Genomic DNA, 13,087 nt, shown 5'->3' on the forward strand with positions numbered 1-13,087 from the left:
TCCACCATTTTTAAATTTATTTCCACCTTGTTTCTCCTCCACCAAACACCCAAATATTATTTTCATCCTTCTAATATTATTTTCATCTATCAAACCAAACACAGCGTTGAGGCTATCAAAACTCCCAAGGCCGCTCACCTCATAAAAACCTTTTCTGATCCATTCCATTTTAAAAATTGCATTCTCCACGCAAAATCCCAGCACTTAAAGCATACAAAGTTAATATGTGTGAGGTTTCCTTAAACCCCAGTTTTTACCAGCTTCAATAAGACAACTGCAGCAAAACTGTATATGCTCATAAAATAATCAAAATCCAAGTCAAGATATCACCTGTCATTTGAAGCATAAAATTACAAATTCAATATCAAGTGTAATACATTAGATAAAACAACTCAACAAAATTTACACATTAATCTCAATTTTCAACCTCATCAGCAAAGAAAAACACTACCTCTGGTACAGTCAATCACTCTATGGTAAAAATTCTAATTTGACCAAGTGTCAAAGTTTACAAGAGCATCACAAATGTATTCCATAGCAAGAAACCACATTCAAACACTACTCCCTACCACAAGATATGACAAACCCACTTCATCAAGCACACCAAGTGACAATTTATATAAGATCAGCAACATTCATTGGCATTTCATCAATCTGAGTACTGTAGTATTGTTCAATGTCTCTCAAGATCTTGATGTCATCACTCTTCACAAAATTTATTGCAACACCCTGCAAACCATGATTCAGCCAAATTATAACTAACATATAACATTCAACAGCCAGCAGAAAGAAATCAACATATAAACATTAATTCAATTAGTTTAGAAACTCCCAATACCTTTCGTCCAAAACGTCCAGAGCGACCAATTCGATGAATGTAAAGCTCACGATTATTGGGAAGGTCATAATTGATAACTAGAGAAACCTGATAACAAAAGCAAATGCATGATCAATACCAGCAATTAATTCCTCCATGTACAATTCAACAGCAATTAAAAAAAGAATTTCTCAATAAATTTTAATTGATATTAGTCAACTTGGTTATTATCAAAAAATTCCATTCAATTGCACTTCTTAAGAACAAAAAAAATTGCCATTATAAGCAACCAAGAATAGAGTTATGACTCGTGACATATTATCACAAACAAAAATGATGTGAATTCATCTTATTCTACACATATGAAAGTAAAAGACACAGAAAGATTGGTGTCACAACTTGCCTGCTGTACATCAAGACCACGGGCCCAAACGTCAGTTGTTATTAGCACACGGGTTGTTCCAGCACGAAATTCTCCCATAATAGCATCTCTTTCTTTCTGAGGCATGTCACCGTGCATTGATGAGACAGTGAAATTGTTGTTACGCATTTTTTCAGTTAACCAGTCCACCTTTACCAAGAGGATATAAATATTAACATGACAGAAATGATCTAACGAGCAAATATAGACACAGCATATAATCTATCCCAGGAATATATGATAGTTTTCGTTTACCTTTCGCTTAGTATTACAGAATATAACAGCTTGAGTGATAGTGAGGGTATCATAAAGATCACACAGGGTATCAAACTTCCATTCCTCCCTTTCGACCGCAACAAAAAATTGCTTGATGCCCTGTCAATGTGGGGTGGGGCAATTCCATCAATATCAATTTAAAAATCAAACATTAATAAGAATATGAAAATTGCATCAATATCCATTTAAAAATCAAACATCAATAAGAATAAGAAAATGACTGCTTACCTCCAATGTCAATTCATCACGTTTTACAAGGATCCTTACAGGATCTGTCATGAACTTGTTTGTCATCTCCAGTATTTCATGAGGAAGGGTAGCAGAAATCAAACAAACCTACACAGTATAAAAATGATTTAGACTTCAGAGACTACAATATGCTTCATAATATTATTCACGCTTCAAAAGAATACAAAACAAGATTGATCTACAAAATTGCAGTAAGAGCAATATGAATACACATCAGTTCAGCAACCTGGACTAGAGAGCCTGAAGATGCATCCAATTAAGTTATAAAATAAACCTCAAAAAGTAAACTTTCGAGTAACTGAGACAAAATGTTGCAACAGCTCCTCACCTAGCTACTTCATTTAAGAATGGTGTAACAATCAAATGGTTAGTGCTAGCCACTTATTGAGATGAAAAGCAGCATCTCCATGATTTGATCATTAACTTAAACTCTCATGTCACTGATTTTAGGCCCTGACTTTTAATGAATTGAAAATTTGAACCAACTAAAAGTCATTGAGTTCTGGCTTGATTCATTGCATTTCTTTCCCCATCAGTGTCACACCTTCAGATGATGTCAAGCCATTAAACTCAGTTTTCTGACAGGCATTGGTGCACAACACACTTTCCCTATTTGTTAGCAAAGTTCTACTGAAATCATTTTTTTTTTCTATTTTCATTGTCATTTCTTAAGCTGTTGTCAAGACACTTATGGCGTGTTTGAGTAAAACATATGCACTTATAACTTGTAAGCTTTTATCACACGAGAACTTATATCAACAAATTTATCATGTGAACTCACTATAAATATTAAACTAATGCCCAAAATTTACTATCAATGTGCACCTTATAAGATTTCAAATTGCAGAAATTTGTTTCCAGAATTCAAATACATTAATAGAGACGAGGACAAGGGAAAGAGAACCTGAAGGTCAGGTGGGAGATATCTATACACATCATAAATTTGATCTTTAAACCCTCTGCTCAACATTTCATCAGATTCATCCTGTTATCAAAAAGAAAAATATAAGACATTCCTTGATAGAAGACAGGAAAAAAGAAAAAAGAAAAATGCAATCAACTTTGACAAGTGGAAAAACAAACTCACAAGAACTAGCATCTTGATAGCCCTTGTGCGTAATGTTCTCCTTTTGATCATGTCACAAACTCGGCCAGGAGTTCCAGACACCACATGAACTCCATACTCAAGTTTCCTTATGTCTTCTCCCACACTTTTACCTCCAACGCATGCATGAGCTTGTATATTGATGAAATCCCCAATAGCCAATATAACCTTCTCAGTTTGCGAGGCCAGTTCCCTCGTTGGTGACAATATTAAAGCCTGAACCCTGTCAAAAATTAAAAAACAAACACCCCATGTAAATACCTACACAACAAAATCTAAAATATATCACACTCAGTTAGATGTGAAGCACACACAACACCTTTAACAATACAGTCTCAGAATATGTTTGAATCGAGGATTTCAGAGAGAACTGACAAACAATAAAGCTTTCGTTTTCAAAATTACAGTTATTCAATGATCCAAAAAATGAATAATCAACCGGTATCATGACAATCTATCAATTTCCTTCCTTTCCTCTTAAAAAACAAAATCTTAGTTTATACAATATCCACTTAAAACTAAAAAGCAACTCTCTCTCTCTCTCTCTCTCTCTCAACACCTCGCCCTGTGTTTCTTAAATCCACTTCCTACAGTTGTAAACCCCTAACATAGAAATTCAACCTCTTCAACAATCGCTTAGTAACAAACAGAACGCAAATAAAGGCCCCAATCTCGATTTCAATCACAACATCGAGGCTTGTGGGTGTCTGTGACTGAAATGCAACTGCAATTGCAGCTTCATATGCCTCATTCATCATCAATTCCAAGCAACACAACGAAAACGCAACCACATTTAAAACCTTGGACCCTCTCCCAACACCTCCTCACTAAAATTTCATCTATGTCCACAATTTCCAGTAACACAAAAAAGAAACACAACGAAACCGCGACGGCAACTTAAAACCTAGCGCCCCGGGCTTCTCAAATCCACACCAACTCGTCGCAAAACCCTAACCTAGAAATATCATCCAACAAAACAGAACGCAAATAAAACAGAAGAAACCGAAGGGGACACTCACTCTCTGACAGAGGTATCGACGACCTGGCAAACGGTGAGAGCAATCATGGAGGTTTTGCCCGTTCCGGATTGGGCCTGGGCGATGACGTCACGGCCCTGAATGATCGGAGTCACGGCCCGCTGCTGAATGGCTGAGGGCTTCTCGAAGCCGTACTGGTAGATTCCGCGGAGCAGATCGTCCTTGATCCCCATCTCCTCGAAGCTCGCGATGGCCTTCACGCCCTCCGTCGTCTCGAAGTCCATATCCTCGGCGGGGTTCGCCGCCGCACGCCGCCGATTCGCCGGCACCACCGACGTCGTCGCCATCGCTGATTTGTTGGAAGAAAAAAAAAAGGGTTTGAAAGAAAGGGGGAACGGATTTTGGAGAGGTGTGAGGTTACAGTGCTGCGAGCCCTAGAAAAGGTGGCACTGTATATTATTATTGATATATTGATATACATAACCTTAGTTGGGTCGGGTAAGGTTAAAGGTTGGTTAAAAAATATCATGATAATAACCCTATCTAGATAATTTTGTGTCATTGAGTTAAATTGTTGAGGGATTAATAATAATGTGATGCCTTTCGGTTCAACTTAAAATTAGCAGAATTTTTTTTTCTTTTACATATAAAAATTAAAAATATGTTTTTTTAAAAAAGATAAATTAAATTAAAGATGTGCTAGTTTTACAAAATAATAAAAATAATTATTTCTTGCAAACAAGTTAACAAGAGTTTAATCAGAGTGTCGTTCAGAAAAGAAAAAAAAAAAGTTTAACCAAAGTGTATTAAAATTTGAAAGGTTTCAATTGGTTTGATGATTAAAATAAGATAAAATAAAATCATATATAAGGATATGATACGAGTAGTATATGATAAGATTAAGTGTAGAATAAGTTTTAATTTTATCTTGGTGCATATTAGATGACATTTATATTTAAACAAAATTATTTATATTTATGTAATCAGTTTTCTTAAAATTATATAAGATTTTTAAAATTATACTATATATTATTTAAATATTTTTCTAAAAAAACATTTGACTAATAGTTATTTGATTTTTAATATTTTCATTAAAAAATGTGCTTTAAATTTATATGTCAATTTTTTTAGTTAAAAAATAGAGAAGGAGAAAAATAAGTTCTCAAAAGTAATTTGTTTAACAATTTTTTTTATTATTAACGAAATGAGTTAAGTTTGTCATTGTAAAAAAAACAATTTTTTTAGACTTTTTGTAAAATTAGGTTTAGTATAAATTTTCTTTTAGATTTAAGAGAATATTTATACAAATTGGTCAACCACTATATTAATGTTTAGAATTATTTTTTTTCTCTGCAACATTCATATTAATGATTGTTCTTCCAAGTTGAGTATGGTAAGGTGGAAAAAGAGGGGGAGAGAAAGGAAGAGAGTGAAAGTGTGAGAAGAGAATGCAAGTTTTTTGGAAGGGTGAAAGTGCATGATTTTTTTTTTTAAAAAAAAGTGGGATCGTCCAAAAAAAGATCCTACAATGAGCTTGGAATTATGCAAAAATAGCTTTAAAGAGCAACATAATCGATTATATTGCAAATTAAATTCTTAATAACCTAATTTCAATCTTCTTAATTACTTTTTGGTTGTTCTTATAATTGATTAAGGTAGGTTTTTTCCCTTTAATAATAATAAGACTTAATAATAATTTTAGTCCCCCAATATTATAATTGGGTAGTTTTGGTCCCCAAGTTTTAATTAATTGAACAAGTTAGATCTTCCAAGTGATATGACATATCTAGGTCATAATTCAAGTTTTGTCTGACCGAGTATCCAAGCTTCTCAAGTGGAGAGTTGGTGACAGTAAAAGGTTTAGCATTTGGAAGGATCCATGGCTGCGAGATTCCATCAATTCTTATGTAGCTAGGCCAGTTCCTGTAACAGAAGATTGGAGAGTTTCTAACCTTATTCATGGTATTTTGCAGCCTGTTGAAGCTCTTTGCCAGGCCATGAGGTGGGTTTGTGACTTAGGTTTCCATCAGGTTATTTTTGAATCCGATTGTAAAGCTGTGGTTGATAGTTATAATTCTCATTGTACAACATAATCAGAAGTAGGTGCTATTATTAGTTTGTGCAAGGATAGACTTTCTACTTACTTTACAAACATGGAGATATGTTTTCACTAGGAGGCATGTAAATTGTGTTGCTCATTCTTTAGTTAGGGTGGCACAATTCTATGCTAGAAACCAGATTTTTTTATTACATTCTCCTTTGTATTGAAAATCAGGTGATCAATTATATGAACTGAGTTTATTCCCAAAAAAAAGAAAGTGATATGACATGTGAAGGAGAAAATGTTTTCAAAAGTGTAGTAGATGTGGATAGAACTTCCTTCCTTATACTTTTACATGTTATCAAAAAGTGTGGTAGGTGGAGAAAGAACTTCTTTCATTTCAATTAGACTTAACCATCAGCTAACAGGTGTTGTTGATTTACAAATAAAAATCATAATATATTTTAAATAAAGAATTATAATTTCAAATTTAAGAAGACCAATTAATTAAAAAAATAATAAATTAATATTTTCATTTGATGAAAAAGCAAGAATTTATACATAATATTACCTGTTGAGGAGAAATCCTATTTTATGTATTATTTTTTCTATCTTGATGTTGTCGAAGAATATTTATTAATTTGTCAATTAATAATTTTAAATGAAAATTTTAGCTTGATCACCTTAATTAGGTTTTCCTCTTATCCATATTTTCTTTTAATCACAAGCCTTAAATCCAAAAACTTTTTTCAGAAATCTATATCCGGTTCCACTCAGATCAATTATCTTAGTTTAATTTTATATAATTTTAAATTAAAATTAAGTAAATCTATTTTCTTTCTAACATTGTCAAAAGTATTAAAAAAATACATGAAACCACTATAATATATATAAAAGTTAAGTTATATAGTTTCCTTTAAAATCTTTTTCATATATATAAAATTCATTAAAAAAATTGGCAATTTAATTAAGTATTTGTTTAGCAATGCAAAAAATAGTACTCCCACGTATTAAATAAATTTTGATAAGGGAAAAGAAAATCCAAAATTTCCCAAAATAAAAATCTTATTAGATTAGGAGCAAGCGATAAACACATTTTCCATGAAAAAGGGTAAACATCTAAGTTCCTCAAGTTTACACTTGCTAACAAATTTGTCTTGTATTATGAAAATCACCTATTTAGTCCATAAATGTTAAATGTTATGACAATTTGGTCCAATTATTAAAATCTTTTCATTTTCGTTAACAACTGTAGCCCACGTGGCTCAAGCTGATCTATGTGACAAAACAAGTGTATAACATAGGTGCAACTAAATTGTCATTAAACAAAAGTGTAAAACATCACAAAAAACCTTTTCTTGAATATTTCCTTTTCTAAAAGGCAACCCCATCCACCGGATCATACCTCACTCCTCTCTCCTTGTTGTCGTGACGCAAACCATTCCTAATGCCGGTTGCACTTCCTCCGATGGCCACTTGCTAGAATGTGGAGGTTTGCCACGCAACTAGAATGCGACGCCATCCCCACCACCCAAGATCTAGAATGCGAACACGGCATACATTCTTCCTAACGCAGATTACACTTTTGTCTGGTGGCCGCTTGCAAGAACACGGTCAGAAGTAACGACCAGAGCAGCACGACAAAAACACAGTGCCAATATAATGAGAACGCAACACGATCAATTTGTGAGTTAGTAATATTTGTTAGGGATCAATTTATCAGTAAATATATACATTTTGGTGAAAAATTTTTAGTCTAAAATGATATGGAAAACCAATACATTAAAAGAAGAGTGACAATTTAGTTTAAAATGATGTAGAAAATCATTTTGTACACATGTATTTGCAACGTAAATGAGTGTGAGTCACGTAAATTACATTCGTTAAAAGAGATGGATGAATTTTAGTGGTTGGACCAAGTTATCCTCACATTTGACATTTGTAAATTAAATAGGTAATTTTCGTAGTGAAAAAAAAAATATCCGTAAATTTAAACTACAAAGAATAAATTGATGATTTATTAAAAAATAAAACACACATTTCCCGTTCACATCCCATTTCTCTTTCGTTACACGTGCTGTCCCAAACCGAAACACGCCTCTTGCACCGAATTGCTTCTTCAACTATCTCACTTCTCTTTCACTTCCTTCATACTCTTTCTCAGATTCTTTGTTTTGAGGTATGTGGGTTCTTCTTCTGCCCCCTCCACTTTTTATGGGTCTATGCCATCTTTCGTAGTGTTGGGTTCTTCTTGTTTTCAACCTTAATTATCAATTTTATTTACTTCTTATTTTTTTTATTTATTTTTTGTTAATAATTTGATTGTTGGAATTGTCAATGGTGGACCCTTTGAGCCAAAGTGTTCATATTTGAAGTTAAATCTTTCCACCAATTGGACTGAGACTGCTTACAGTTTCAGAATTTGTCAGAAAAAGCTTGTCCCGATTGCATTTTTGTTCCTGTACGTATGTACTACTATCATACTTGGTTCTTGTTGATATATTTTATTTTATGTTATTTGCTTGTTAAATTATCACGCACTTCTCCTGTTGAATGGTTTGATGGAAGAATAATTGACACAGACTAATAAGTTTTAAGTTACTGCATACCATTATATTAAGTTTAATAAGTAGTTAAGTACATATGTTTTGATTCACTAGGAAAGGAGAAAAGCAAAGAATTTATAGTTTAGGAGGTACTTTTAAACATGTTGTATATCTTACTCTTATGAGTATATTCATATCAAATGCTGTACTCTGAGATCTGAAATTGGCTTCCTGCATGATCTGCCCATCTGATCGTTCTACTGAATTTGTGTTCTTCAATAACTTGTTACTTTTAATATCCAGAATTTCCCAAGGGCAAAATTTATGTACGAGTTTTTTTTTGTTTTTGTGTGTGTGTGCTGATGTTTTGTAAGAAGACATTACTTGACAATCACATATGGTATTTATCCAATATGCCTTTTCCTGCTAATCATTGAAACAATCAGTGTCTAATAATTGATATTTTAGGTACTCTTATTGATACGGATGGCAGCACCATTGGCATGTGTTGTTGGGAGTGGTTTATCCATACAGAGTAATAAAATTGGCAAGGACGTCAATGGAAGATATCTCTTCTCATATCATAGGCTTTCAGTACTGAGTAAGGAGTCAAAGACAATATGCATAAAGGCTTCCTTGGATCAAAGGAAGCATGAAGGTAGAAGAGGATTTCTGAAATTGTTGAATGTGGGAGTTGGCTTACCTGTATTATTAGGAGGTGGGAAAGCTTATGCTGATGAACAAGGACCTTCCTCCTCCAGAATGTCTTATTCTAGATTTCTTGAGTATTTGGATAAGGGTAGAGTTAAAAAAGTGGATCTGTTTGAGAATGGAACCACGGCTGTTGTGGAGGCTGTTTCTCCTGAGTTGGGTAATAGGGTGCAGCGAGTGCGTGTTCAACTTCCTGGACTTAGCCAAGAGCTTCTTCAGAAATTCAGGGAAAAGAACATTGATTTTGCAGCTCATAATGGCCAAGAAGAGACAGGTTCTCCATTAGCTAACCTGATTGGGAACCTGGCTTTCCCTCTGATTTTGATTGGAGGATTGTTCCTTCTCTCGAGACGATCGTCAGGAGGGATGGGAGGTCCCGGTGGGGGCTTTCCTCTTGCTTTTGGTCAATCTAAAGCCAAGTTTCAAATGGAGCCCAATACTGGAGTGACATTTGATGATGTTGCTGGAGTGGATGAAGCCAAGCAGGATTTTATGGAGGTGGTGGAATTTCTGAAGAAGCCTGAGAGATTCACTGCTGTTGGGGCTCGCATACCAAAAGGTGTTCTTCTTGTTGGCCCTCCTGGAACTGGGAAGACACTTTTAGCAAAGGCTATTGCAGGTGAAGCAGGTGTCCCATTTTTCTCAATCTCAGGTTCTGAGTTTGTAGAGATGTTTGTTGGTGTTGGTGCTTCTCGAGTCCGTGATTTATTCAGGAAGGCCAAAGAGAATGCTCCATGCATTGTTTTTGTTGATGAAATTGATGCTGTTGGAAGGCAAAGAGGTACTGGAATTGGCGGAGGGAATGATGAAAGAGAACAGACCCTCAATCAACTTTTGACAGAAATGGATGGATTTGAGGGTAATACCGGTATCATTGTCATTGCAGCTACTAACAGAGTTGACATTCTTGATTCTGCATTGTTAAGGCCAGGACGATTTGATAGACAGGTAAGATTATATTAGCAAATGCTTAATGTGTTTATTAACAAGCAAATCGTTGAACATAGTGCTTTTGCAGGTAACGGTTGATGTTCCAGATATACGGGGAAGGACTGAAATTTTAAAGGTTCATGGTAGCAATAAAAAGTTTGAAGCTGATGTTTCACTTGAGGTAATTGCTATGAGAACACCTGGTTTTAGTGGAGCAGATCTGGCAAACCTGCTGAATGAAGCTGCTATATTAGCTGGTCGGCGTGGAAAGACGGCAATTTCTTCCAAAGAGATCGATGATTCTATTGATAGGATTGTGGCTGGAATGGAAGGAACTGTGATGACAGATGGAAAGAGCAAAAGCTTAGTGGCATATCATGAAGTTGGGCATGCTATTTGTGGGTAAGCCAAAAATCAGGGTGTAGTTTTGTCTTTCGAGTTAATGTTTATGATTGCAATGGAAGCAAGGTGTTATTGCCTATATAAATTCACGTTACACTTGTATATATAAGTAATAATCCAGAAAAAACAATGGTTCTCATTCAGAAGCTGTTTTTGCAAACAATTCCAAAAAGTTGTTCTTAAATATCTATCTGTACTTGCAGAACTTTGACTCCTGGTCATGATCCTGTACAAAAAGTAACCTTAGTTCCTCGCGGGCAAGCTCGTGGTCTTACTTGGTTCATTCCTGCTGATGACCCAACTCTGATCTCTAAACAACAACTCTTTGCAAGAATTGTTGGTGGACTAGGTGGCAGAGCAGCAGAGGAAGTTATTTTTGGTGAGTCTGAGGTTACAACTGGAGCAGTCGGTGATTTGCAGCAAATAACCAGTTTGGCCAAGCAGGTTGGTGTTCATGACTTTATTTTCTGTTGTGATGTATCACATTTCTCTTGTTCTCTTTCTTTCTATTCTGCTTTTGGCGGGGATGAATGCTAGCAGTGATGTAGACTCTACAGAATTGGTAATGTAATCTGAATTGGGATAAATTTTATCAGTGCATTCAGAATTTTATATTTTAGTTCTAATTAATTGGCGAGAGCTGAAAAAAGGTCATGCCAAAAGATTTCTTTAATGCTTCAAAGTTCAACCTATAATTTTTTGTCTTTAACTGAAAGAATGTTTTTTTTTTTTTTCAATTTTGAAGGATGAATTTTTAATACTCGTTGTCAAAAAAATCTTTCTTATTTTCCTACGTTGCCCTTCTGATTACAACTTTGCCACACCTCTGCTTCTAATTAATGTAAATGATACTCTAGCAGATGGTAACCACATTTGGAATGTCTGATATTGGTCCTTGGTCACTCGTGGACTCATCAGCTCAAAGTGATGTTATCATGAGAATGATGGCAAGAAACTCAATGTCAGAAAAGCTTGCTGAAGACATTGATGCTGCTGTCAAGAGACTCTCAGATGAAGCATATGAAATTGCGTTGAGCCAAATAAGGAGCAACCGCGAGGCGATTGACAAGATTGTGGAAGTTCTATTGGAGACTGAGACAATGTCTGGAGATGAATTCCGAGCTCTCCTGTCCGAGTTTGTTGAAATTCCTGCTGAAAATCGGGTCCCTCCTTCAACTCCCTCACCAGTTGCTGTTTGAATTGCCTATATGCCACTGCAATGTAGTGTAGCTTTCCACTTACTGAATTTTCTGAAATTGTGAAATATTTGTAATATACCCCTGGCTCCAATTTTAGTAATGACAAGATCCTAGCTTGCTTCTTTATTTCTTTTTTCTTGTGTTGGCAACGGAAAATGTAAGTTTCTTCACAATTAGTACATAATGTAACCTTAGTGAATAGTAATGATATTAACTCATTGTATCATTGTAACTGGTGAGATGTAATGTTTAGTTTGACTATAAATGTAATGTTTACACAAGTTCCCTCATTTTAGGCTCCACAGTAAAGAATGGCAACTTAACAATCTTGTTGGATATCCATGCCACAAAATGGTGGTAAAAATAAGCTTGGGTACCATGATGATTGATGATATTTCAAGTAATTAGGTTTATTCAAGTAAATAATTGAACGATTATCGTCAAAGTCAAAAGTGTGGTGTAGCGATGATTTTTTCTGCCCCTTCCATAATCTTGTGTGATTAGGTGTAATCAGTAACTAATTGAATGATTATCATCAAATTAAAGTCAAAAAGTGTTGTGTAGCTGCGGTTATTTTTTGCCCCCCCCCCATTACACTTGGATTGATATAATTGATGTTTCATTAACGGACAAGGGCACAAGGGCAATAATGTTAAGTGATGTACGGCTTTTTGGACTGATCTAACATTGAAGTTTCATGATTAGAATAGAGGCAGAGCAATGTTTGGTGATAGAGAAATTTTTTTGGGAGACGTAAGAAAATTCTAAAAAGATGTATAGTTAGTCAAGGGACTCACTCATTAAGAAGCAGATAACACCTAGAAGGAGGGAAGGCAAGGCTGTAGATAACACCTACTGGGTTCAGTTAGGGGTGCAATAATTGCTTAGGGGGAGTGAACACAGAAGGCTGAATTATATTTTTAACACTGATATATATCTAAGTTTTTTTTTCTTTTTTTGATAAAGAAAAATTTAGGGAGAAGGAATGATGTCCTAATTTAAGGTAGAGAAAATCTTTGAGCTCAAAAGAACACTTGTAGATTTACATTTATCTCATTCCAAAGAGATGAGTGAGATTTGAATCTGTAACTTGTTAGATGTGACACTTTATCTTACTTCACTCAATCAAATGAAATTAATATAATGATCATGCACATAAAAATAAAAATAAGATATGATTGGGGGCTGGGTGAGAAAACCCAATTCCCAAACGAAAGTGGGGATAAGTCTAATGTTTGGATTCCTAAAGAGAACAAGGATGGAAAGTGGAGAGACTAAACCAGTCCTTCCTTGTTGCTATGTTAATTATATCGATAAAATTGCTAAATAAGAATTTTTGAAAGGAAGATAGTATGTTTACTTTACCGTAACTAAGAAAAATACCAGTGGGTTGCACTAATTTATTTAAATATA

The 13,087-nt window shown here is 34.8% G+C and overlaps 2 protein-coding genes across 3 annotated transcripts; one reads left to right on the forward strand and one right to left on the reverse strand.

Moving 5' to 3' along the window:
* Positions 1-292: 292 nt before the first annotated feature.
* LOC114367890 (eukaryotic initiation factor 4A-3-like) lies at positions 293-4,295 on the reverse strand. The gene is made up of 8 exons (XM_028325132.1): positions 3,888-4,295; positions 2,851-3,091; positions 2,668-2,748; positions 1,743-1,850; positions 1,494-1,613; positions 1,221-1,388; positions 839-925; positions 293-729 (listed from the first exon to the last, which is right to left on the reverse strand). Exons 1-8 carry the CDS (start codon positions 4,190-4,192, stop codon positions 616-618), a joined length of 1,224 nt encoding a protein of 407 aa, XP_028180933.1. The 5' UTR covers positions 4,193-4,295; the 3' UTR covers positions 293-615.
* A 3,637-nt stretch (positions 4,296-7,932) lies between these two features.
* LOC114367518 (ATP-dependent zinc metalloprotease FTSH 2, chloroplastic-like) lies at positions 7,933-11,964 on the forward strand. Of its 2 annotated transcripts, none has more exons than XM_028324718.1 (5): positions 7,933-8,065; positions 8,901-10,091; positions 10,162-10,475; positions 10,679-10,919; positions 11,336-11,964. In XM_028324718.1, exons 2-5 carry the CDS (start codon positions 8,919-8,921, stop codon positions 11,672-11,674), a joined length of 2,067 nt encoding a protein of 688 aa, XP_028180519.1. In that variant the 5' UTR covers positions 7,933-8,065; positions 8,901-8,918; the 3' UTR covers positions 11,675-11,964. The 2 variants fall into 2 exon arrangements, with proteins under 2 accessions (XP_028180519.1, XP_028180520.1); XM_028324719.1 differs by lacking the exon at positions 7,933-8,065 and adding an exon at positions 8,113-8,347.
* The last annotated feature ends 1,123 nt before the right edge of the window (positions 11,965-13,087 follow it).

Source organism: Glycine soja, chromosome 9 (assembly GCF_004193775.1).
Source record: "Glycine soja cultivar W05 chromosome 9, ASM419377v2, whole genome shotgun sequence".
In the NCBI taxonomy this organism is placed as follows: domain Eukaryota; kingdom Viridiplantae; phylum Streptophyta; class Magnoliopsida; order Fabales; family Fabaceae; genus Glycine; species Glycine soja.

Bases quoted from the DNA above. Each gene is read 5' to 3' on its own strand.
- LOC114367518 (XM_028324718.1), top strand. From the start codon at position 8,919: ATGGCAGCACCATTGGCATGTGTTGTTGGGAGTGGTTTATCCATACAG. The intron at 10,476-10,678 runs GTAAGCCAAAAA...CTGTACTTGCAG, and splicing joins GTTGGGCATGCTATTTGTGG to AACTTTGACTCCTGGTCATG. The intron at 10,920-11,335 runs GTTGGTGTTCAT...ATACTCTAGCAG, and splicing joins TAACCAGTTTGGCCAAGCAG to ATGGTAACCACATTTGGAAT.
- LOC114367890 (XM_028325132.1), bottom strand. From the start codon at position 4,192: ATGGCGACGACGTCGGTGGTGCCGGCGAATCGGCGGCGTGCGGCGGCG. The intron at 3,092-3,887 runs GTGAGTGTCCCC...AATTTTTGACAG, and splicing joins GTCGATACCTCTGTCAGAGA to GGTTCAGGCTTTAATATTGT. The intron at 2,749-2,850 runs GTGAGTTTGTTT...TTTTGATAACAG, and splicing joins CTATCAAGATGCTAGTTCTT to GATGAATCTGATGAAATGTT.